This window comes from Megalops cyprinoides, chromosome 9 (genome assembly GCF_013368585.1).
Source record: "Megalops cyprinoides isolate fMegCyp1 chromosome 9, fMegCyp1.pri, whole genome shotgun sequence".
In the NCBI taxonomy this organism is placed as follows: Eukaryota; Metazoa; Chordata; class Actinopteri; order Elopiformes; family Megalopidae; genus Megalops; species Megalops cyprinoides.
In genome coordinates, this window is record NC_050591.1 from 17,951,870 (window position 1) to 17,978,123 (window position 26,254).

Genomic DNA, 26,254 nt, shown 5'->3' on the forward strand with positions numbered 1-26,254 from the left:
GCTACTCTGTTAAACCAAAAATCAACTTGCGATATATGAACTGCCGGCTGATTTTCAATACTCCCAAGTTTAAAAAAAAAAAACAGGATTATTTAGAAATTCACTCCTTATCACCTGGGGTTTCAGGCTGGGTAGAAATCCCTGGGGCCTGAGGCATTTTTAATGGTGCCGGTTCTACTTGAAGATTGAACCAAGCCTGCCAGCATTGGGATCATATGTCTAGGACCTGTCTCTGAACACCAGTGCCACAAGAGTTCATGCATCCAGGATCTGTCACTATATACCCAAGTGCGGTGGAATATTATTCTTTCACACATGCCCCTTATCCAAAGTCAAAATCTTGTGTCTGTAATAACGAGCTGACATGGAGATTATGTGCGGTTTTACCAAGGCTCAGTCATAAGTGAAAACATATGGTTTAAGGCTTTGCAAAAAGAGGGGGCTGAAATGTTTAGATACCCAGGAGCCAAAATGACAACAGCAACGCCGGCTGGAAATCAGTCTACTAGACGCAAGCGTTTAAACAGATCTCCCCATTCCACACGCGGCAAAGCCTGTCTGATTGATGCTCAGACTGTAGGCAGCAGGAAAATTACTTCGCTGCAGGCATCTCTACCTATTTTACCAGGGCTGCATTACGGAGATACCGGGAACACTGCAGTAAATAATAAAAGCTGGAGCAGCATTTTAATGTGCAGGGGCCCCCAGGAACCACCTCATCATATCCCCCGTAACCCTGTTTAACTCCATAACGGACCCATACTGCCAGTCAGTCTGCATTTACACAGGGGAGGGCGGCCCGCACTGCTAGGTGAGAGAGGCCAGGGCCATTCCTTCACACACACAAGCAGCACTTTGTAATGAACCTGTGTTTCATGGAGATAACCACCCTCAGACTCAGCAACATGAACATGGGGGGTTGTGAGGTTACAGACTGAGGCTATAGAAAAATGTGAAAAATTAATATTCCCCCCACCTTACAGGTGCCCCCTCCCATCACATGCTTCACACATGCGGACAGGTGTTGAGCCGATAGTACTGTAGGGTGAGGTCTGACGTGCAACCAATCATGACAGAGGGATGCAAACAAATGGTTCCTGCCTCCTATTGTGAAATGTACTGACTGCACATGCTGTCATGCTCTCCATCCAAATGTTCTTCTCTGCACCCATTTACAGGGAGAGTTCTGAGCTGTTAAAGCACGGCTTCGTGCTGAGGCTTTCTTTTGGCAGACAGCAGCAACTAGTGTCCTGACATAAAACGAAATGTACCCCACCCCCCAACCCCGATACAACTTGACAGGCACAGTGAGATCCAATGAAGCTCTGGAAAAGCAGACGGGCAAATTCAGGCAAGAAGCCCATAGCTGTACTGCCAGCTCAGGTAATTTACTTTCCCCCACCGTCCAACACAGCTGAATGCTGCCACACACACACACACACACACACACACACACACATACACACACACATACAGTGCTGTGCTGACAACCTGCTTAAGCCCAGGGTGCACATGGAGAATAACAAGCAAAGCATTGTGGGCAGAAGACGTATTAAGGTTGAAATTTATGATGCTTTAGGGCTTATGTGCCCAGGCTTTGACACAGTGATATGGCAATGATGACTGAGATTCCACAGCTCCAGTGATTTATGTCTGGAGGGCAGCTACTCTCAGGCCTTTGTGCCATTACACTAGTTTTCACTGTCTCTGAAACCAAAAACATCTTCATTGCTAAGATAAATAAAGTCAAGAAAGCAAATGTATGTATGCAAAGAGATTAAAAGTATAGCTGTGCTGGCAGGTTTAAAAAGCAGCTTATAAACAGCATGTTACTAGTCGAGATAGCATCAGTGATAATTTACTTCTGTTTTGATTTTGAAAAGCCCGGATAATTCTGACAAAAGTTCACTTAATGTGAACTCTGCTCAGCGTCTTATTTAGTCTCATTGACACCCTTCCCATCATGCCTCGGGAAAGGTCCTGTGCCGTTCCCAGGCACCCTGCTAATGCACTACAGCACCACAAATCTGACTGACTCACCTCTGGCCCCCTTTCTTGTTGAAGGCGCATGCCAGAGCCACCACTTGAGAGGTGGCCCGACTGACAACAGGCACACACAGCATGGAGTGTGCCTCGAATCCCAGCATGCTGTTCAACTGCCGGTGTTCCTCCTGTCACAGAGAGAAAGAGACAGACAGAGATTTTATTATATACAGAATACTGTTCTGTAATTCTATTTGTAGATGCACTTTACACTATATATGACTGCTTTGGCAATACTGCTTTAGCTTGTCCTGCCAATAAAGCACTAATGAATTGAATTTAATTAAACTGAACTGAGAGCAAGAGAGATGGGGAGAGAAAGGAAAAAGGAGGGGGGGAAAGAGTGAATGTGAAATGAGAGGGAGAGACAAATGAGAAAAAAAACAACATTTTTCACAGAGTGAATTAAAAATGTGCTGCATACAGATATCTGCCCTTCCTCTGCAAAGGAGCCAGAGATAAAGGCCGGCCCCGCCGTCTCTGGTGGGGTCTGCTCTGTTTCCCAGCCAATTCATTCCTCACTCCCAGCCGTCCCTGCGGCAGTTTAAGGACACAGGCTCTGTGGCCGCTCTCCAGAACACCGCCGTAGGGGAGGCGTCGATTTTCCTCTCAGAACACCTGCACGCGTGCACGCATCTCAGCTGACTGAACAAGTGGATCTGCTGGGGAGGGGAAGGTAGGCCTGGCTCATGTTGCTCCAACACCTGTGAAACCACACCGACTTCCCGCACTTCTGTGGCCGGTTCATTACATTCCAGACAGCGGCCCCAGAGGAGACGTTCATCCTTCTGAGAAAGGGCGTGCCCCAGTAGCATGCATCTCATCGTGATTGGTCCACCGGGTCCCAGCAGGCCTCCAATTATATACAAACAAGCCCTTGTTGCCTTTTCACAGCCAGTGTTTATCTCAGTTAAAGACAACAGAGAGCCAGCAACTTTCTCCTTCTCTCTAGCGGGCTTCACTAATGTGGATAATGACTGGGCTTTCGTCTCCGTTCAACAACAGCTGTGCGTGCAAACACTTGACGTGCTCTATTAATGACCAATTAGGGGGAACAGCCCAGCACAGCTGGGTGGAACGTCTGGCAGATGTATACAATCCCTCTCTCACCCAAGCAACTACTTCTGAGTTTGCCTCTCGACATTGCCCTTCATGAGGATGCTGTGTATGTACGTGTTAATGGAGAGGTTTTCCTTTGATAACTTTGTGACTCTGTCTGGACGATACAAAACTATGCCTACTGACACTAGAAGTAAATGGAAATTAGTGGCAGAAGGGAGACTTGCAGGGTCAGAGAGAGACAAAGACACACACACATACACACACACACACACACACACACAGACTGAGAAAGAAAGAGAGAAAGATGTGTCTTTGAACTTACTTGACTGACATCCCCCAGAGTGATGGGTTTCTTCTTCTCCACCACCTGCCCAAAGCGACCGAACATCAGCTGTGGAATGAAACGCAAAGTGGAGAGAGAAGTGGATGAATTCATGCACTCTGTGCTGTTAACACCTGACAGACACCGATGAGTGCTCTCTTCATCAGCCTTTCCTGTGTTTCTGCCCGTGTTCCCTCTCTCACTGTCCTGCCTCTGGTAATGGGTTGCTATGTGCCCCCACCTCAGCAAGGACAGGGACCTCAGAGGAACTGAAATAGACAGTCCAGAGCAGAGTTGGGGTTCTGATCCAGGGTGTCGCCAGGAGTGTGTGGTGGGTATCCATGGAAGAATTTCAGTGTCAAATTAATGGAGTATAGATGGGCTGGAAAGTGATGTGAATTTCAGGCAGCTTTGTCAGTGCCGTTTCTGTGGCAACTGCCAAGTGTGAACGGGAGCTGGTTCAAAACGTAGTTTAGAGATTCTGCACGGCAGTTTCTCACTGCTACACAGCAGTGGCTTCATATTCAAAACCCATGGGTGTGCAGTGATTGCTTGTGTGGACTTGCATTTATAGTGCTAGATTAACAAAAATGTTGCTTCATCCACCTGAAACTGATGGCACACACTCACCTAACAATGCTGAGTATGACATACAAACAAATAACATATCTTGTCTTGCACTGGTCATAACCACAGAGAAGGAATCTTATGCCACTGCCTGTCTTCTTAATACTGGGGCAATTCCCAGTGTACTTCAGAGATTCATTACCTTTCATGAATGCAAGGTAGCTGTCACAGAGTGTGCCATTCTGTATACCTGTACATTGTAATGAGGCTGCACTTGAGCATTCACTGTCTGCTTCATAATAAAAGATGTCATCCCTTCTGTTCTCAAATCTGTGGGTACACTCAGGTTGGGGAGGGCTGGGGAACTCACCGGAAAGCTGATCTCTTCCTCCAGAACTTTGTCTCCAACCACCTATGGAAAAAGAGAACATATCAGGGTTTGAGACTTACCCTACACATTTCAACTGCATTTAACTGAACATCAATAAGAATAATGTATCGCGGTGAAGAGAATGCAGAATCCGTCACTGTAGAGTATGTGTATGCTTATGAGAGACAGCATTGTGACAGTGTGTGTGTGTGTGTGTGTGTGTGTGTGTGTGCGCGTGTGTGTGTGTGTGTGTGTGCGTGCGTGCGCGTGTGCGTGCGTGTGTGCTTGCGCGTTTGAATGCGTGTGTGTGCGTGTGTGTGCGAGTGCACACGTGTGTGACTGGGTCTGCTCAACTCAGTGAAGACAAATGCCACCAGAGAGAATGTAATCAGAGCAGAAATACTACCTGGCAGAATAGCTGGTGATTGTCCTCTGATACCAGCAGCAGACAACAACATAATGACTGCGTCTCCTGCTGCAGCTGTGGAAAGAGGTCATCAGTCAATTAGTATGTCTTTGTCCGTTTCTGCCTCAGAAACAGTGTCCCCTCTGCTACTGCCCCAACACATACACTGTGCCTCAAAAACAGCAAGTTGCCTGCTTGTTTCATGGTATGAATGGTCATGAAAACCTGGCATCACAAATACCTTGCAGTTTAAAGTCACGGCAGGATTAGCCACCTGCCCTGAATTGCCAACCATACACAAAGTACATAATTCAAGGGACAATGTGGAGTGTACAGCTCCTCAAAGACTACAGGAAAACAAGGACACAGTGAGATGTCATGCTATGCAGACTAAAACCTTCCATTTCCAACTCCCAACAATGGGGAATTAACAGATTAGACAGTAAACCTGCATGTGGAAGTAGAAAAAAGCAAATGGATGATTCTGAATGGTAACTTTGCATTGTACCCTAAGCCTGTTTGAGGGAGACAATGCAATGCAAAGTGAATGCAAAGTGAATGCGCGTGTGAAAAATGAAACTGAAATTGTTTTTTTTTTCTCTTTCTCACAGGAACCAATTGGCTACTGACTACTGCACACACACGTGCACACACACACACGCATGCATACATACATCCATACATACATATGCATGTATGTATATACAGAGAGAGACAGATACAGATAGTGTTCTGCCAATGAGAGGGTTTAAGGCTGTGAGCTAACATGAAGCAGGTCAAACAGGGAAAATGCTCTTGTCTCCTGTGTTTGGACAACACTCTGTGACAGTTGGTAGTAAAAGAAAAGACAGAAACTGATTCTTTACCTTGATGTACAGTATATACAGTAATTGACCACAGTAAGAGTTGTCTGTGTGCATTCTGATCATGACCATTGAGTTGAAATGCATTAATTCTTTAAAACAAATTGAAAAACAAATAATTAGGGCTGATTGTGCAGGTCTATCTTTGATTATAGACAGAAACACGAACAAATTTTTCTATCTGTACCAGATAACAATGTTTTCTTACCCTGTGCTTCAGTGCCACTACACAAGCATTATGAATGATACTTCATAACTTATTGCACATAAGCTTGAAAAAAACAATCTAACAGAAATACATTTCAAATATGTCTTGGATAGTGTGCCTTTAGTGACCAAACTAACATGCTTCTGGACACCAAGCAAAGACTGATGTCGCAAGGAAAAATCAAAGAGGTTTGCAGAAAAGGATGAAACATTTTCACAGCAAGTATATCCAATGACTCCACAAAAAGCATGGGCATAATGACTATTATTCTGAGACTCACAGCAGCAGCACATGAAAGCTGTCCCAATGTGTATACACACGCAACAGTAAAGTCTCTTCATTCCTGCTCTCCCCTGCAAAAGGTGTGCAGTGCTGTGGGTCTGTCAGCAGGGGTCACTCTGAGTGTGTATGTGTGTGCGCATGCGCGCGTGTGTGTGTGTGCGCATGCGCGCGTGTGTGTGTGTGTGTGCACGCGCGCGTGTGTGTGTGTGTGAGTGGGTGTGCTTGTGTGTGTTTAGGGGGTTAAGGGGACCACAGGAGGATCAGAGGGCAAAACAGAGCGAGGCTTGACCAAGCCTGTGAGGACTCTGTCTAAACACTGATAAGGCTTTTATGCTAATACTGGCGGCACAGCTGGTGGCCCCTGGAATACAAATCAGGGGCTGTGGCAGAGTTTGCCTCTGTCTGCTGTCAAAAGAATGATTCTTTCATTTCCTTCAGGGAAACAGGGGGTTTGGGAGGGTGCTGGATTTGTTCAGAGGGGGTGGGTAGTTCACATCAATCTGCCATATTATCATTCTAATAACAATAACAAATAATCAAAGCAGCAATGAAGCTGTCAGTCTGTCTTATAACCAACAGGTTGCAGGTTTGACTCCCAGATGAGGCACTGCTATTGTAGTCATGAACAAGGCACATTGTATCTGTTTCAGTTTATATCTAGCTGTACATAATGGAAAGGATGCAAAATGGTAAGCTGTTTAAGTCCTGCTGGATTGATGCATCTGCTAAATATACAGACAAATAAAGTGAATTTAATTAATTTTATACAAATGGAGCAACTACACACTTCATACTGCCTAACACTGCATAGCAATGGAACAGTAAGGTTTTGGGCATATACAGCAACAGCTGCAATCGGGATAACTGTGCAAACCTTCTCCCCTCTTTAAGGTCCCTAGCAGCGAAGCTGCTGTGTCACAGTTGGCCTGGATTAGGCCCGCCCAGCAGCAGCTGGGAAATGTTTACCATGCATACACAGACAATGTCAACACAGAGCTACAGGTGAGTTTACCTGTCTGTCCTCTTCCCAAAAAAGCAAAAAACAAACAGATACAAAAGCAGACTTTGGAGTGACAGCATCAGATAACACAGTGACCTGGAACTAGAGCAGAGGAAACAGTGGCATGGCTGCAATCAGTGAGGATTTCTCTAAAGCCCACATCATCAAATGTCATTACATTCTGTGGGTCAATGGTATTTCAGCAAGGTACAATTGGCTACAATTTCAGGTAAGTGGGGAGCGAATGTCGCAACAACCGGACCATTAAAAAAACCACTTGTTCTAAAGCATAGACCACACTGTTGCCAATCTGGTGAAAGATCGTGATTGCTAAGGATAAGTTGCAGTTATGGAGACATTGAAGGGAATGGCATTAAATTTAAGGGGTAGATTTTGTCGATATGCCTTGTTTTCAGCAGAAGAACATTGATCACGGGCCCTTGACAAGTTCTCTGGAGCACTGAATTCCATCACAGCGACTGACTAACTTTACCATCCAGTGGGTCTCCAAGGGCAAAGCGCTTCAACTAGAACCTGTTATACGCCTTCATGTTTTTGAGTGGAAGCCAGAGAATGGAATTTATGTAAGTGAGAAAATGCAGAGTGATAAAATTCTGTTGGACACACTAGCCATTTGAATGAGGATGAAGACTAGCTGCACAGTCACATAATAATAGTCAAAAAGTCAAATTAGGGCTGCACTCTGTGAATACATTTTGGAATACAGGAAATGTGAAGCCCCAGTAATTGCTTGCCATGCCCAATACTGTGTACACGGAACTGTGTGCACATACGTCTGTGTGCACAGGTCGTTCAGTTTGCTCAGAACGGTGCAGGAAGAACAGTAGATGTGCCTCAGTGACGAGAAACTGGGATGCATTGTTCTTCACCAAGGACTGGCTTCAGGATTGTGTGACTAGGCAGGTGTCTGTGATTAAAATGAATGCGTGCTTCCATGTAAAATAATTCATGGGTGCTGCATTGTTATTTTTTACAATGATTTTTCATTAAAAATTGATGCATATAGGTTATACTGTCCCATGTTAATGTCCATTTTTAAATTATTATTTATTACAAAACAGTTATGTGCCCCTTTTCTGAAAATAAGCCTTGTTAAAAACTGGAAATATCTGCTGAAAATAAATGTTCATTTTATCCATCAAAACTATTTTGCTGACTAGCACTATAACTTACATAGTTATGTTATAGAGGCAGACAGACTTCAGCTGCTGAACGGACTGAATGAGTTCAAATGAGGCTCTGCTTTAGTGCATTTCTTATTCTTACGAAAAAAAAACAGCACCTTTGCACAATCATCACAATTTTCATCACAATTTCCCAAGAGTTCTTGCAATAACTGACAGGAAACAGTTCAATTAAATATCCACTGAGGGCTCAGCCAGCCTTGGCATGACAAAATGCCCAGGCAAAACCCTGCCCAAAAACGTCACTGTTGTCATGGTGTGCCATACAAGGTGATATGACAACCACCCACCTTCACGGATATTTTATATTTTCAAAACCCATCTGCAAAACGTAACAGAGAGAACACAGTGATAGTGACAGCTTAAGCTGGTTTATACATGTCGTATGCAATAGCAGTGTGTTTCTTATTTCCAGAATGTTTCACATCTGGTTGTCAGTCCGCAGACAGGGGGAGGGGTGGTCTAGCGGGGTGTGGGAGGGCTGTTGGGCATGGCTCCAGGCCATCGGGCACAGCAGCAAACCATTAGCAGGTGCTGGAAGCTACACTTAGTGATTGCCAGCCTGCACCCTCTCTCTCTCTGGCTCTCCATGCGGAGGATGGGTTTATGATTGGGCGGGCACAGCAGTGAATGGCGCAGGTGCCGGACGCTGCTCTCAGGGATCGCCAGGCTGTGCCCCTCCCCCTACCCTCCAGCTTCCCCTCTCCCCACCCCCCCTCTCTAAGATGAGTTTGTGTAATCACGGAAGGCAGATGGGGTGAAAGGCACAGGTGTCAGAGGCTGTGCTGTGACATTGCAAGGCTGCCCTCTCTCTCTCTCTCTCTCTCTTTCTCTCTCTCTCTCTCTCTCTCTCTCTCTCTCTCTCCATTGTATTGCATGAGATGGCAGACAGGGATAGCGGTGGGGAGGAAAGGGAGGGAGAGGTGTATGCAAAGAGGGAGAGGGATAGGGAAGGACGGGTGGGGATTGAGGAGGGGGGTGAAGATGGGAGGGGACAGAGGTGGGGATTGAGGGAAGCTGGCATGGACATGGACAGTCTTTGAAAGGGAGGTCTGGTCACCCTTGTCCTAACTGACACAATCATTAAAAAAAAAAAACTTAAACTGATAATAGAGGACCACTCCATAGGCCACAGCTGCATATTGTCCTGATTGGTTCAGTTCAATTCACATTTTCATTGGTTTCATTGGCAATTTCAGGCAACCTGGTTCGGGTGCAGGTATAGCCCACAACGTGTGCCCCTCTACACTCTTACTTCAGTCCTACTTTCACTTTAGTTGTCTAGCTTTTCATAGCTCTTCTCCGCATAAATTTAACGACATCACTAACTTGAATTTGTCAGGGACAGATCTTCAGCTAGAAGTCGGAAAAAGCCATATAAAAGGCAACAACCTCTGGTATACATGTTTCTGTTTGGATAATGAATGTTATTCAGTGCAGCCTTGGCAGTGAATGAGATTATGGCTCTTTCTGTACGTTTTGTGAGTGCTATTAAATCAGGTTTAAAACAATACAAGAAAAACAGCAGCAATACCTGTCAAGAGCTTTTTTTTTTTTACTAAAAAATGAACACAAGTCAGTTGTTGGATACTGCCTTTATCTGGCAAGGACAGTGTGCTGTCATTAGTCTGAAGCACCCTTGGAATAAAATGACTCAGCTTGGCTCTGATTTGTATGGAGAAAAGGGTCTGTTTCTGGAGGTAAAGGTCTTGACTCTATACAATCAGCCTGCCATGCCTTTTTAAATTCACTCTTTATCTACAGGCCAAGCCAGAATTTTAAAGTATACAAAACAGCTTTGTCCTTCATCGGATACCTTAAAATCTTTCACCCGCAAGTGGCGAGTGGATGAAAACAGTATGGACAGCCTTACTTCAATTTTCCAAACCACTGCTGTACAACAACATTGTGATATTGATTAAGACCAAGGCCTTTCCTGGCCTTTATTACTCAGAGTATTGTGGCAAATACAAAGCTTGTCAAAGGGGATGTTCTGTCCCAGCTCTTTGGACTTAACTCTCATTATTAGCTCTGTTCCATAAAAATCAACCAGACTAGCACGCTCAATCGACTCCTGACGTCCAATATGCGCTCGGCTGAGTGTTTAAATGATGTTGACACACAAAAACCCTCTACATGTCATCTGGAGTGCCACCTAATGGTACTCAAAGCATGCACTTATCACATGGGCAAGGCCACAGTTCATACGACCATCACAGCCCTTCAAATTGTCACATGCAGGTACTTTACTTTCAGTTCTGCAAACACACCGGACTGCTTCAGAGGGAGAAGAACAATGTCAATATCATAGGTAGGGCCTGAGGAGAGTGTTTATTGATTACACTGAAGAGGTAGGAATACAATGGGACACGCTACGGCTGTCTGATACATGGATCCCGACGGTTGGGCCAACGTCTGCAGGACACCTTCCCTGACCCCCTGACCTGAAGTGAGAATTGGGGGCAAGTGCACTTACATAATTGATGACTTTGAGCTGGAGTGAGGCCGCATCCAAGTCATACAGCTCACCTGGGGATGGAAAAACAAAATAAGACACAGTGAGCAGGAGGGATGCAAGAGAAGAGGGACAGGACGATCTGGCCTGAGTGCAAACGCTCACAGGCTGGCCACATGCTGAAATAGGGAGAGGAGGGAATCTACTGTTACCTGCACTGTATTCTAGGGCAGTATACAGGCACAAGGACTAAAAGTGTTACACCACATACCTGCAGAAAGGCCAAGTTGAATAACTAATAACTCCTACACATGCCAACATGCCTTTGTGGGTTACAAATGTACATGTGGCATGACTGCACACACAGCTCTACTTGCACACATTCATGTTCAGGCCCTCTGACTAGAGGAAAGCACTCGTACCACACAACTGGAGGATCTTGTGGTCCATTTCGCTGTAGCTGCCATCTGGCGCAGTCGTCTCAGCCTTAGTGAGGGAGCTCTGGGATGGAACCGGCGACAGGCTGACCTGGGGCCACTGTGCGGACTTCTGTAGGGCCTGCACCCTCTTACAGGCAACAGTGAGCTGTAAGGGACAAACAGAGCGCAGTCAGCAAACCGTATTATTATAGGCACAGCGTGGGGAGTGGTGGTGTGGCACTGGACCGGAGACCTAAGGGACTGTGGAGAAAAAAGGTGCCCACCCACAAGCAGACTTCACATGATTGGCTGTATAAATGGGTAGTATTAAATAAGTAAGCAACGCTCCTAATGAGGGGGAAATAAGCGAGTGCGCGATGTCCTGAGACCTGCGAGATGAACGGAACAGCATGGTGCGGCACGCCTTATTTACGACTACAAGGCAGGCGGCAGTTGCTTCCGTACGCGTGCCAGTCAGCAGCCGCGAAAATTCAGACGCCGCTCTCTCTGTTGACACTGCGGGGGGGTGGGACCCGCGCCTCCCGTTTGCATGCGCCTCACGTCCTGTCTCTCTTCCTGGAGTTTAAGGCTGAGCAGCTGGTAGGTACAATGTTGATACAGAGAGACAGCATCTGTATGGAAAGAACCTCTGGGAGCAACGAGGAGATGGTTCGGTTTCATGATCAATAATGAAGCTGTGGAAAATGCAGAACCGCATCTTTAAAATCTTAACCACCACATCGCAAAAGCAGCTGAGACGAGCGATTCTCCGGGCTGCGCATACACAAGGGCTTCCTTCTGATTTCCATGGATTTTCAGGGCTGAATCGGACTCATTTTAAATGGATCGCTTCACATACATATAAAACTACTCCCTCTCAGAGAGCAAATTGATAAAACATACAAACAAGCAAACAAATCTGCAGAATGCAGACTTGCAGATTTGCAGAAAATGGGGCACTTTTTGCGGATGAATTCTAAAGAGGGGTTGCTGGTATACTAGGAATCCTCCATGTCAATATGTACCCGTCATCAAGTGGTCTCTCAGAAAAGCAGTCAACGGAGAGGTCAGACGTTTGGCTGTGTTTCTGACACGGCGCTTCTCTGACGCTCCACAATGACTTTGATTGACAACGAGCAAGCACATTCTCCTGCAGTGTGACTCCTCGTTGACACAAGAGGCAAGGCGGGAGCGTGGAGGGGGGTGTGAGGAGGAGGAGGGCAGGGGGGCAGTCATTGGCAAAAGAGTTTCATCAATTCTGCGGTGGAGCTGTCAATAGGCGTGCTGTGAGAGAGCAGGAACATGCGTCACAGGGGCAATAATTTGATTGTGCTCCATCATACGGAACAGCGGTTAGCCCCGCTGCCACTCACAGAGCTGAAATACTGCAGTGAGGGTATGGTATATCTATCGCCGCCTGCTCTCCCCTGAGAGAGAGGTCGGCTCAAATCAAACAGCCGTGCCCAGGCCCCTGATCGCCTCATTCCTTCATCTCTCTCCCCTTTGTTCCGGTTCAGAGTCAGAACCCGACCCCTCCACGCACCTGCTTCCTCTTATGCCTCTCACGTCTCGCTCCCTCCGTCCTCCTCCTCCCTGCTCTCTGCCGCTCCTTTCCTTTCTCCGTCCTCCTCTTTTTTCTCTCCTTACCTGCTGCCTTTCATCTCTCTCTCTCTCGCATTGCTCTCCTCTTTCGCTTCTCCTGCCTCTCGCTTCAATTCATTAAAACTCAAATTGCTTTATTTTCATGACAATCATACATTCATTCTGCCAAAACATATACACAAAACCAATAACAAAATGAAACAAAATATATATACACTTAATATGCATAAATAACATATTCATGGAACACAAAAGAAAGCTCAGAAGACAATATAAAATCACTATAATTATTAGTACTATTTCTACTACTCATAGCATAATGCTACTAATAACAAGGACAGCAGCAAAAAAATAATGCTATATAAAAACTACCTCTACTACTGATAATAATACTAATAATACTAATACTACTTCTATTGCTACTACTAATAATAATAATTATTATTATTATTGATTAAAAGCATAAAGAATTAAGGTAAAACAAATGAGAACTTAAGTGTTAGACATGAGAGCTTGCGTATCACTCCTCTTTCTGTCACAAAAAGGGAGAGACCAACTGCGTTCATGCGCCCCTGACCACACCTCCTTTCACTTCATCTGGCATTTATCCCTTCTTTTTATCTGATGGGAAATTACTGCACTTTTATTAATTATCTGAATCAAAGGGGAACTCCCATCTCCTGTCCACTGATCCTCATGAAATGGGGTCCTTTTGGAGTATGATGAAAGCTGTGGCTTTCTCCCTTTTTATTCTCAGCACTAAAAGGCTTTCTTTTGCGTCACAGTCTGTCTCCAGGGAAATAAGTCTGCTCTCTCCCCATCTGCATACAGTACACCCGACCCCGAGCTCGCTCTAACCCTCACGGGTCCCCATGCTGCTTCAGGTACACCCCTCTTCCCTGAGTGCTCACACCAGGAGCCACATTTCTGCAGTGGTTGGAAAGCCCAGTGTCACTGCATGTGCTGTCCTTACATGTTTCTCCAGGACGGTGAGGTGCTGTTCATCCTGTTCACTCAGCTGTTTACAACAGACCTGTGGAATAGGCAAAAAAAACAAGGAGTGGTTATTTACATGGAAGTGGATGAGAACTTTGGGGTAACTAACAGCGATGGGAATGTGAGGCTTTGTGAACCCTGTAACGATGGTCCTCTATGCTGTCAGTCGCTGACTTGTATTAACCAACCAAGTCAGTGACCTTGCTCTAATAACAGCAAAATGCTACGACCATTTCACACCACTGATGATACACAATAGCTCTACCAACTCTGGAGTTCACAAAGCCTTGCTCTCCCATCACTATCCACACAGAAAAATCATTAACCTGTTCCAGCGCAAGTCACTTTGACCACAGCTAAAGAGAAAAGCAACAGGAGCGCTGCATGGTGCTGGGAGGGGAAAGGGAGCGCAGGCTGAGACTCAGCAGGGCAGTCGGATATGAGCAGGTGCACTTTACAGTAAGGTCTCATTCAAGAGCATCCTGGGGCCTCGTTTAAAATGGGTATCTGGCCCAAAGCCGGGATAAAGTGCAGAAGGGGATGCAGAGCCCACGGTGTAGAGAGGTTTGAGCAACACCGCGGCGCTGACCGGATAGACAGGGCCAGCTCTGCGGGGGCCGCCCTGCTCTGACCCCAGCGACTATAATGATGGAGTGAGGGGGCATTCTGCGGTCAGACCAGCCCCTCTAATGGACCCCTAAGAGACACCTGGGTGGGTTGGAAGAGCGGCTGATCTTCACTCCCCCTTCATCAGCAGCTGCTCTCCTCCCTTCCTTCTAATGAGATCACAGCACATACATAGAAAGAAGTGGGATGCAGACAGCATGAAAAGAGACAGAGAAAGAGAAAGAAGGAGAGGGAAATGGAGAGCACCCTGTTCTCGCCTGTGAGCATTCTGGAGGTGCACGTCGTTTCTCTTTGTTTCTAGTTTCATACTCTCTGTACACATGAAGGCGAAGCAATGTCAGTTTCACCTAGTCCCACCTCCACTGTAAAACACATGGTTAAGCTTACGAGGATCCTACCGTATGGTCCTCCTGCTCATCCTCCATCTGGCTCTGAGGTAGAGGAGCAGCAGGAAGAAGGTGACACACTATACAACAATCACTCCCTCAATGAAAGCAGCCTTGGAGCTCAACTTGTTTTTATGCTATAATGCATGACATTGCTCTGTGTGTGTGTGTGTGTGAGACCAGTGAGCTCTGCCAAATCCAGAGCTCATGTTCTCATGAAAAATTGACATGATTCATACTTTCACTATAAGCAGACATTGTTTGCATTGCGTCTTTCTAGGCACTGCATTTGGAAAGGATTCTGAACGCTCAGCATTCCCAACGGCTTTGAGGCTATCAGCCATTAGCATCACAAACACCACACTGGCTTCAGACTGAACACATTTACAACAGGAAGCGTTCTGCTTGATTTGTCAGCAAACAAAGCAAGGGCAACTATAATGTTTAGGAAATTCTTAATAAACACTCTAATAGTATTCATCAAAATAAGTTGCTCCTACATACCATGTTAAAAGGCGTTATCGGTGTCAGAATCTGACTGTAATGGCACTATGAAATGGCAGATAAGGACACGAGATGACATTTCGAGACACGTGGGGGAAAGCTGTACAGTGATTTACTCTTTTTCGAGAGCGAAAAATAACAAAGTGCATTCCCTCAGTGATATGACAGATCAGTTGTCGTTTTTTTTGGCAATCCGGGGGAATTTAGGATTAATTCCCCTGTCAGGGAGCAGATGGCAGACCACTTCAGAACAGACTGACAGGGCATTTAGGGGGCGCTGGCTGACATCATAGACCATGCCCACTTTTCCACATGAAATCCGTCACGCGCAGCTTCGGAGCTGACAACTCGAGGCGGGACGGTGAGAGGAGCCGAGGAGTGTGAGGGCTCAACCCCAGGGACCAAAATAGTGAGAAAAACTCACTGTATCGTGATGAGAGGCATAAAGAACACTCATTGTCAGCCTTTTCAGCAACACAGGTCGAGTGACACCTGCCAGTCAGATGGAGACAGCAACAGCATGCCCCTCACTGAGATCTTCAGGCTCTTCAACGGGAGAGTCCAGTCCTTATTTATCCATGGAAGTCTAGTTACTAAATGAATTCTCTCCAGAACACTATCTGATCTACTCTGATCCAAGTGAGAGTGGCTTAACACTCTCAGATGCAACACAAACAGAGCTGTTAGACTGACCATTGCTCCCAACCCCAAACAAGTTGATTTTTGGATAATGAAGGCTTTGTATAAAAACACTGAGTTCCACTTAATTCTGTCATTCATATGACATGCCTAACTCAAGTTGAGTAATTCTTGGTATTTCACTCCCCTTAATATGAAAGGTGATTAACCAGACTGGAAGAGTGAAGGCATGAAGCTACAGATAGCCAGTTTGTGCATTACAGTTATAATTGAGGCTATGTATTATGTCAGTTATCTAACTTTTCGAAGGGATCATAACCGACTGCACTCTTATGAGATCGTGTTGAAACGGCTGAGTCAGGGGAGGTATGTGTGCCTGGCTGAGCAACTCTCCCCAGTGCCAAAGGAAAGGAAGACAGGAAGTAATTAAATGCTACCGAGAAAAGATAGCTAAATAGAGAAAGGGAGAGACAGACAGGGGGCAGAGAGACGTAGTGAGGCAGAAGGACAGTGAAAGAGAGCAGACTAAATAAGGGACAGAGTGAAGGACAGAAAAAGACAGGGGTTGAGGGGAGGAGGAGGGGATGAACAGAGGGAGCGAGAGAGAGCGCGCGACAGATGGACAGACAGACGAAGAGAGGGTATCTGCTGAGTGCAGAGAGGTTTTCCATCAATGGAGACTGGAGGCCTGCTGCTTCCTACTTCACAGTGTGTACCGTGGAGTTGTGGGGCATTGAGCATCATGCACAGTTCCACTAAAAGCCAGCACAATGAGCACACACAAATGCCACCTACCAAAATAACAGCAATGACTGTGCCTTGATCCTGGTCTGCTAGCGGGATGATCAACGCTGGTGAGAAAAAAAAACATCACATGGAATGAGAGTCATCAGTGATCAACCCTTAAAATGTAAATTCAACTGTAAATTTGAACCCAAACAACACCCTGAGATAAACCTCACAGAGCACACACACACGCACACACACATGTGCACATGCACACACGCATGCATGCACGCACGCACGCACACACACACACACACATACACCGGCACACATGGTATAAATCCTCTCTGTGTGAGCTGGGCCCTTAATGAGCTCTGTCAGGTTCTGGTCAGCGTTGCCCAAAAAGATGCCATGGTGGCTGACAGGATAGGTTCTGCTTTGCTAGCATGAAAAAAAAGATTTTCCTGAAAGGGACTGTCAAGGGGATAAGAAATGGTAGGGGAGACAGACGGAAATAATCTTCTTTTTTTCTGAGGAGACAGAAACCGGGTGGGTGGTTGGAGGGGGTATGAGAGGAGTGAGTGGGTGCCAGGTTAGACTTCAGGTTGTTAATCGCTGTTTCTAGCCTGTCTTTCACTCTCACGACACCCCCCCACCCCACCAACCCTCACGCACACTGTATGTACCGAGACATTACTCTCCCTGCAATTGCTGACTCCTATTCAAACCTCCCTTCAACTGCACCTGTCTCAGTGCCCCCCTTCACCAACCAACAGTGTGTCCTCTTCTGTCAGGTGTGTGTATATATTTGGGGTGAGGATACAGGGACCCACACATGAGGGCAGGTCTTAACTTAATCCTCACCTGTCGGTACAGATAGACCACATATCTGACAGCATCAATCCTCTAGTTCAGTTGAAAAAGAACTCTTCCTCTAAAATGAAATTTAGCATTACTGTATCAGCACAGTGACAGTGCCGAATCAGAGACATGATGAGTCTCAGTTTATTTATACTGGCAGTTTATTTCCTTCACAGAATATCTGAAGGTTAAACCTCTGACACAAAAGATATTCAACCAATAAATAATGAAAAATAACATAATAATCCCAGGTAACACTGCTACATATGAGTAGTTGCATAACATCAGATTTAAGGACATTTTGGTTTAGAAACTTTCAAGATGCAAACAGGGAAATGTTTGGTTACTCTCTAACTCTCAATACTGTATGGGAATATGCATTAGTTTACTTACTTTTCAGAGAAATGAGATGCCTGATGTTCTGTATTTTTATACACATACACAGATATGTATGCAAGTGAACACACACACACACACCTCGTTTGTCGGGTGGTAAGGGTGCAGCCAGGCTGCTCCGCTGTTTCTCCTGCAGCTCAGAGGGGGGCAGACCTGCACACTGCACCCGCTTCTGCTGGGTCACCACATCCCTGAGAGAGACCAGATCACACAGTGAGTACACACCACCACATCCACTCACACAACCCACCCAGAGAGAGAACAGACCACACAGTCAGTCCACATCCCCACATCCACTCACAAAACCCATGGAGAGAGAGAGAGAGAGAGAGAGAGAGAGGGAGAGAGAGAGAGAGAGAGAAAGAGAGAGAGAGAAAGGGTGGTAGGCATAAACATTCTGAGAAAAGCACTTCAAACTTGTGTCAAACACCAACCTTGGATTAAAAAAAACTCTCACCTACAAGCAGCAAGTAGGACACCCTTATAAAGGCGCTGAGGCAAACTTTTGGCAAAGAATCAGCCTGAATTATGAGCAGGACTTACCATTTATTATGACATTGCAAGTGGAACAAATGAAGAGCAGTGCTGAGGTATCATTTATGTCACCTAAATGCCTTACAAGCAGTCAAAGGGAACTGCTGCATTTGCAGAAATAACTTCGGGGAAAAAAGCCTTTTTGTTGCACAAGAATTGGAATGTTACAGCTGTGCAACTGCCAATACGGTATACATCCCCCCCCACGCTCAAACAAACCTATCCTATTCCCTACCAGGCAACTGTCATACCTGACCCAGTTTATCCCTGCTAAAGGCACCTTCTCATTGAGTCTCAGACAGACAGATACTTCCCCTGTGTGCCTCAACAAGAATACTACATCTGGGTATGCTAGTTTAATAGATAATGCTCTCGGTACTATGTGTGCTACTATTCCACTCGAACAACTCCTTAAGGAGTGGAGTAGGGGTTCGAGAGAGTGAGTATGGAAGGCCAAAGAGGAGATATTTCTGCCTGTTCCACCTACTAACTGCGAAAGGAGAAGTAAGGGTGTTTATTTTTACCATGTGTTGCAATCCAGTGTATCGATGCCTAGCATACGAATTTAAGGTTTGCCCACACTCAAACACCTCCAGTGTCTTAAACAGAAGGTGATGACCTACTCAAGCAAATGTTTTTTTCCTGGTCAACAGAATATCTGCTCAAAAAGCCTGTGCTGCTGTCACTTACCATGGTAGTGCAGAGAAAGTAAAACAAACTACAAACTAAAACTAAACACAAATGATCAATAATTATTGAGCTTTCTTTAGTAACCTATGTCTGACCAGAATGTACAAGCAGGTTCCTCACATTTTTGTGATTGTCAACACACAAAATGCAAGCAGTCATTTGTTTTTGCATGCTTTTTAGGCAGCAAGGACACCAATCCCTTCCTGCAAATAAGGGGGAATTCCTTTTCTCAGAAAATGTCCTGGATGACCTCCCGAAAGACGACGGCAATAACACTCCAGAAGACTTTACAGATTAATGCGCTCAGCCCCCCAGGGACTTCTCATCGGGTACTGGACAGTGCTGCTGTCAGCTTCTCTTGGGACAGGGTGATGCTCAAGTGACGCTCTAGTTCAAACAACTAGGCTGAGCCCTGCTGCAGCTCCTGTAAACTGGCTCCAGACTAGCCAGGTTAAAACTGGGAATGTGTCTCATGTCCATACTTGTGTTAAAAAAACATGTTGTGGGTACATTAAATTAACAGATCTCACCCAAATCAGGGCCCACAGACAGAAGGAGATACGGAGAGAGAGGGAAAGGGCAAGCAGATGTCACACAACCAGGTCATGCCATAGCTCTACTACTGGGACAAGAAAGCAACCGAACTGCAAGTTCTGATCTGAAAATAAACCACTCATCAGCTACACCATACAGGGTATGAAAGCAGATGTGACATGATTCGCTAAGAGGTAGTCCTTTATAATGTGCAAGATTTGGTTTGCAGAAACTTAAGGTTCGGAGCACAGACTGTCACAAACATTTTCCCTGTACAGTCAATAAAAGGGGATAAAAGGGTCAGTTCTTGAAATGTCCATGGAGGGAACCCTCTATAAAAAGCCTTTTTACAGACAGCCCTGGTGGCTATGTGATGGAATGGATGTAATCATCACACTCAGAGCAAAGGAACCCACTGAGACAAGCAGTCAAGAAGAGGCACTCACACACTGTATGGGTCCAATGAGTCACACGGACTTCATTTCAAAGGTCATGAGAGAACACTGACCATGTCATCCTCACAATGTTGCTAATGCATTGTGCTTGTGTAGTGTAATCATCTCCAGGGCGTACAACAGGGGATTACATCTGTTGCACTGTTATAACAGAAATAACACAGCTGGCTGGAAAAATGGCGGGATGATGACACATATTCATTCATCAGTCAGTTATTGTTTGAGGATTTTGTGTGTGTGTGTGTGTGTGCGTGTGTGTGTGTGAGAGACCGAGGAAAAGACAGAGGGAGATTAGGAAATAGGTAGTGCATTGACTTCTCTGCACAGTTATTATTATTATTATTATTATTATTATTTTTATTATATGCCACTGAAAATATCAGTGAGGTGCAGTGGTCCATAAAAGATAGTTGGCTCAAAACTTTTACTCAATAGCTCTTGCACCTTTCAGACATAAAATCTCTATCTAGGCAATGTTGGTAATAAGCAAAGAGTAAGTGCTGCCACTAATCTTCATAAAGGCATCTGCCAAGCAAAGGCAAAACAGTATTTTAGCATTATTAAGGCATGGGCACCAGGCGGAGTGCCAACTCCATCCGTGAACGTGCCAGATAAATCCTACACAAAGGAAACAATCCCAGAGAAGGGCCATTTGGCGCAGACAGTCACTCTGGCTTTCTTCCTTTCATTTGAGACTGATAAACTGAGGGGCAGAGTGAATTAACTACAGGCCGCAGTTTTAGCCAGGGCTGGTACCAAATTGAAGCAACAATGTTCAATTGTCTCACTGAAATTGCTTGCGCAAAATGCTTACACATATGGGCTCATGCATTTATGCATTAGTGACCGTTCACAGACGAAGAAAGGGATCTTTTAGGGCCAAAAACAAATACCTTCTTTTGCGCTCTGGGGAAACCAGAGGGGAATGAAATTGCAATAGAGATAATAAGGACAGTTATGAAAAGAATGTTTATAAGGACTGAGCGTTCAGCAGGACGCATTTAGCGTTTCAGCCAACAGCAGTGCCCGTGTCTTTTAATAGTTCTCCCAGATGCTGCAGCAAGGTGTTCTCATTTTTCCCCGATGTGACTGAGGTGTCAGGAGCGAAAGCCAGGGATTTTCACTGCTGTATAAGCTGTATGAAAGGTCAAACGCAGAGTGCTGAGCCCTGTGGTTGTGGTGCGGGACCGGTAAACAGAGCAAACGCTCAGCACTGAGTCAGAGGAAGGTTAAAGTGAGAGAGAAAGAAATCATGTGGGCGAAACTATCCTCCATGACAGAACAAGGCCCCTCACCAACAGAAGAGCAAGAGTAGCACTTTGTGCCATCGAGTCAGCCAGATTGTTTCCCACCATGCAACACTCTTGGGCGTTCTCTTGGCTGCAGTCAGCAAGGAGGGGTAATGATTCTGAACATCAGTTATTTCACTTTCAGCCACGCCCCTTCCCCCATTGAGTCCCTGAGGTCTCTCTCATCTTTCCCTTCATTATGAGCTTACACTCAGAACTGCAAACTGTGCTGATTGAAACTCTGTGAGAGAATCAGTACAAAATGTCCCTGTGGTTGCTCCTGACTTTATTGAGTTTTACTTTTCAAAAATGGAAAGCAATTTTGTTTTTCTGTATTGTTTAATACCACATAAAATGTCAGATGTAAATAGCCTCTGGTTTCTTGAGACAGGACTGTATATTTTCTGTTGTTTCTCTCTTGCTTGCCTGTTTTAACTGAAAGGTGTCTATTGCCCAGTCTGACTTGAGAAGGTCGATCCAATGAGAAGTCCATGTTCACCTAATTTAACTTGCCGGGGGGCGGGGGGGGGGGGGGGGGGCAGGTAAAATGCAACTAATGTGGTCACACACACTCTCACGAGAACCGACATGCTCGCACCTAAAAACACACACACACAACGCCAACTGAGTCCTGGACAACAATTGATGTCGAACAAATCTGTCAGTCCTGATGTCAAGCAGAAAAAATTTCCCTTCTGTGACAGAGGAGGGCCCAAGCTTTCAGAACAGATGCACGCCTGAATACAGATGTCAATGCTCCTGACGTAAATCCCATATTGTTCACCACTGAGATCAAATGCATCATCTGGGCCTCGCACATCGATGCTTCATAGTCTAACTGAAACCCTGTCTGTGCCACACAACCATTTCTGTCAGATACCACAGCAGTTGTTTGAACATTCAGCTTTCATTACTGGCTGTGTGTCTCCTTCGAGAATGGAGTTGTTATTATTTATTGATCTAGCAGATGCCCTTATCCAGAGCGACAAGGCTCAGATTTGACATATTAGCCGTTTGTATAACTGGTTTATTCATTTTAAGATAAATAATGTAATGTACATAGCAGCCAGAATGACAGTAAATAGGCATTAAGGGAAAATGGCGTTATAATAAAACATAATAAAAAGGTGGTAATTACAGTTATGAGCAAAATAATTGCACTACACTGAATGTAATGCCTACCGGTGCTCTTTAAAAGTGACATTGCCAATAAAAATTCATAGTGCATAGATGGTGCCAAACAATTACAACATTAACTTGCTTCAAACCATCACATTTATAGTGATTAATACTGAGCTGAAAGTGCTGCACTAAATTATATCAGAATATATTTAGGGACTGAGTGATGCAAATCAGTTGAGCACAACTACAGCAAACAATGTTGACCATAGTATGATTTACAGTTACAAAGTCTTGAACAGGACATTTAGAAAAAGTAATTCTCTTTAAAATTTTTTCTTGCATTTCCCCCCTTTTCCACCCATCTTTTTGGAATTGTCAACTACACATCTCACTGTGGGGTATAGTGAATGCAATCCTCCTATACACACTCATGCCATTGGTGACTATTTTTCTCACTACAAGTCCCACAGTGCACCTGGAAGCAGGTGCTGTTGGGAGGATCATCTGAGCAACTCACAGGCACCTAAGCGAGTTGCAGGGTACAGAGCAGCATGACGAGGGAATCCTGGCCGACATACCTGCCCCTGCCTCCGTGGAAGAAAGCTGATTTGTTCCACCCCTGTGGGCTGCGCTCAGACTTGGCTGTAGGGCTCAGTGGGCAGCCAGAATAAGTGCTTCAACGGACTGAGCCACTCAGAAGCCCAAAGGCATTTCGTCTTGATGAGCCCTTGATGAATCAATTGAATTTAGCAGGCAACTGAGATAACAACATTATGACTTCCTGGCAGGACTGACGGGGCAGACATGCACACTGAAAAACAGAATGAAAAGCTCACTAGTGAATCACACAGCCTCCGACGGCCAATCTCATTGGACCGAAGATAAACGCAGGACAGCTGAATCAAGATGACAAAATATATACATTTTCACATCATGGTAATGAGGCTGTACCAATGCTGGTACAATCTGACCACAACACTACAACATTATTGAGTTAGGACTGGGCACTGATTCAGGTTAATTAGTTCTTCCCTGATTGTGCATAGATGGAACGCTCCCACTGGGATGCTACGAGCACAGATGGATGTCCTCTGTGGCCTTCCCCGAAATGAAGCTCCCCTGCCCCCCTTTTCCTCTCTCCCCGATGCTCTGTGTTCCTGAATGTTGCTATAGAGAGACTGATAGTACAAATTCTGTAATTAGTTCTCCCTGGCGACTTTTTTTTTTTTAATCTCACTGCCCTTCAAACGACTCGACACTGAACCGTCCTCTCCATGGTGTGCTTCTCCCCAAATGACTCCATTATCTCCCTCATTTACAAACTGCCTCTAAATAAGTCAGGTTCGGACGAAGCACAAAATAACACAGCAGCCTGCTCCTCTGCGGTTGGAGGAAATCAGATTGCCTTAAAACAACTAACTACACATTGGCAAGGCACACAAAAGGGAGTGTTGACATACTGGTGCAAGTGCAAAACAGCTCCATCAGAGCTCCACCAGCAGAGACCTAATTATCCTCATGCATTCTGTTAAGGGGGAAGCACAGGCGCTTCAGTGTACTTTGATAAACAGGCCCATCAAAGTAGTTCTGAACTTTGGAAAAGCCCTTTAAATTATTATCCAATAAAGGGATCAGCTATGGTCACTTGGTGGAAGATATGACATAATTAGCTCCCGCCTATTTGTGTCAAAACAAGCTCGAGACCATTCACTTTCTGCGCTGTTCTCCAGCTGTGATACAGTGGGAGATCCAGCAGCACTGCTCAGGCTGCCAAAAGAGGAATCTTCACTACTATAACAACCAGGCAGGAGATTTCATGCTCTTCAAAGAGGCAAACACAAATTGAAGGGAGATTCTTTTTTTGTGATGGTGTGAGGGGACTCTGGACAGGAAAATTCGATTACAGAGACCGTAAGAGGGAAGACAGATGGACGGGAACGCTCCACTCATCAGTCAGCCTCTCCACAAGGACCTCTGGCAGCCAAAGACACTCAAGATGAATTCAGCTGCCCCGAAAATCGCCGTCCCAGTGCTGGGCCCCGGCGGGGGTTTGGGACAGAGGAACCCAGAGGCCCGGAGTGCAAAGAGATGTAGCTCCGTGAGGAAAAAATCTCGGTGACAACCACAATCCCACGCAAGCCGGTCCCCATGACAACGGCGTGTCCTCCGGGAGAAGCCCACCTGAGGGCTGTCGCCTCGCTGCCGCTGGAGCTCGGTGTGGAGCCGTCAGGGGGCCGTGCCATGACAATGCCGCTGTTCGATGGCTCGCTCAGCCAAGAGAAGCTGGCCTGCTGTCCACCACTCCGGCTCTCCACGAGGGGCGCCGTGCCTGATGGTCCTTTTTCATTGACTTATGCACTCCTTCTGCAGCATCGTGCACCAGCCTATATCCTTGACAGTGTTCTATTGTCAAAATAATAAAAGCTCCGATTCCCCAATTTTTTTTTTCTAGACCAAAAAAGAAAATAAAATGATGAAAAACAAATTGCCCTAAAATAGGCAAGTTAGCCTTCATCTGTGGCAAATCTGCTGCCGAGGCTTCTCAGCGTGACAGCCATTAAATTCTTTTCCCGAGAATATCATTTCAGAGGTTCTGGGGGTGGATATCTCTTCATCTAACAGTCCTGTAAAGTCAGCACCAGATTAATGACATATACGTGTGTGGGTGTGCTCTCTGCAAGACTTTTGTATCTGCAGTGCTATTATAAGAACATACGGAGCAAACATCCCACAACTTTTAATTGGCTCGTGAAAAGAATTGAACGCAGAGCACCCATGGTACAGAACATTGTCCATTAAGTCCTCCTCATACCTGTGCAATTCAGATAAAAGCCATGTTTCACCCCGGTTAATTGGCCACTAATGGAATCAGCCACTCTTCGCTGAATGGTGTCTATGCTGTTTATGTTTAGTCAGCCAGGCAGGTAGAAGCCCTTATTATCCACACACACTCCAGGGGAGCGTAACCCCAGAAACGGAGCGGTGTGAAGCAGCTTTGAGATTCAGGATCCGAGGGTAAAGCCAGCATCGGATCGAAGCCTCGGGACACAGCTGCGAAGGAATTACCCAGGCTCACTCAGGGAGGAAACAAACTAACAGAAGACATTGTGTCTGCACTCTCTCTCACTCTCTCTGCCTTTCGCAAATCAAATAAAGCTTTGCTGGCAAAATACTATTACACAGTAACAGTAATTGTCCTATTATTTCAAGAATTATGATTATTTCTCTCTCAATTTAATTTCAGTTTTCAATTTCAACTAGCTTTATTAGCCTGACAAGCATACACTTATGTTGCCATGCATCAAACAAACAAAGCAAACAAATGATAAATAAAACAAATTCATACATGGATACTATTGCTATTACTACTACTACTACTACTACTACTACTAACAATAATAATAATAATAATAATAATAACATAAACCATGGACAATAAATTGCATAGGTCTTTATTTTCTTTCTTTTATCGTTCATTGTCCCTGAGATTGTGGTAAGTGGTAAAACATCGTGCTGCCAATTACACACATTCCCTCTTATCACCCAAGAGTGACGACAGGCAATCAGTCAGTGAGAGGTTCTCAGATTCCAGGCAGATTTCCCTTATTCTGGGGAATTAATATGCCCTTGTGTCCCTGTACTTACCAACTGTGCAGCTCAGTTCGTACCTCTCGAAAATGAGTGAGTACAG

General features: G+C 45.4%; 1 protein-coding gene across 4 annotated transcripts in view; it reads right to left on the reverse strand.

The window, feature by feature from the left end:
• LOC118782813 (cGMP-dependent 3',5'-cyclic phosphodiesterase) overlaps window positions 1-26,254 on the reverse strand; it is a 162,228-nt gene that overhangs the window by 16,137 nt on the left and 119,837 nt on the right. For all 4 annotated transcript variants that reach the window (XM_036536389.1, XM_036536391.1, XM_036536390.1 and 1 more), the window contains 9 exons: window positions 18,021-18,130; window positions 16,752-16,807; window positions 13,778-13,837; window positions 11,206-11,368; window positions 10,805-10,857; window positions 4,771-4,845; window positions 4,365-4,406; window positions 3,428-3,496; window positions 2,041-2,171 (listed from right to left, as the gene is read on the reverse strand). In XM_036536389.1, coding sequence (XP_036392282.1) covers window positions 2,041-2,171; window positions 3,428-3,496; window positions 4,365-4,406; window positions 4,771-4,845; window positions 10,805-10,857; window positions 11,206-11,368; window positions 13,778-13,837; window positions 16,752-16,807; window positions 18,021-18,130 — 759 coding nt within the window. The remainder of the gene's footprint in view (window positions 1-2,040; window positions 2,172-3,427; window positions 3,497-4,364; window positions 4,407-4,770; window positions 4,846-10,804; window positions 10,858-11,205; window positions 11,369-13,777; window positions 13,838-16,751; window positions 16,808-18,020; window positions 18,131-26,254) is intronic.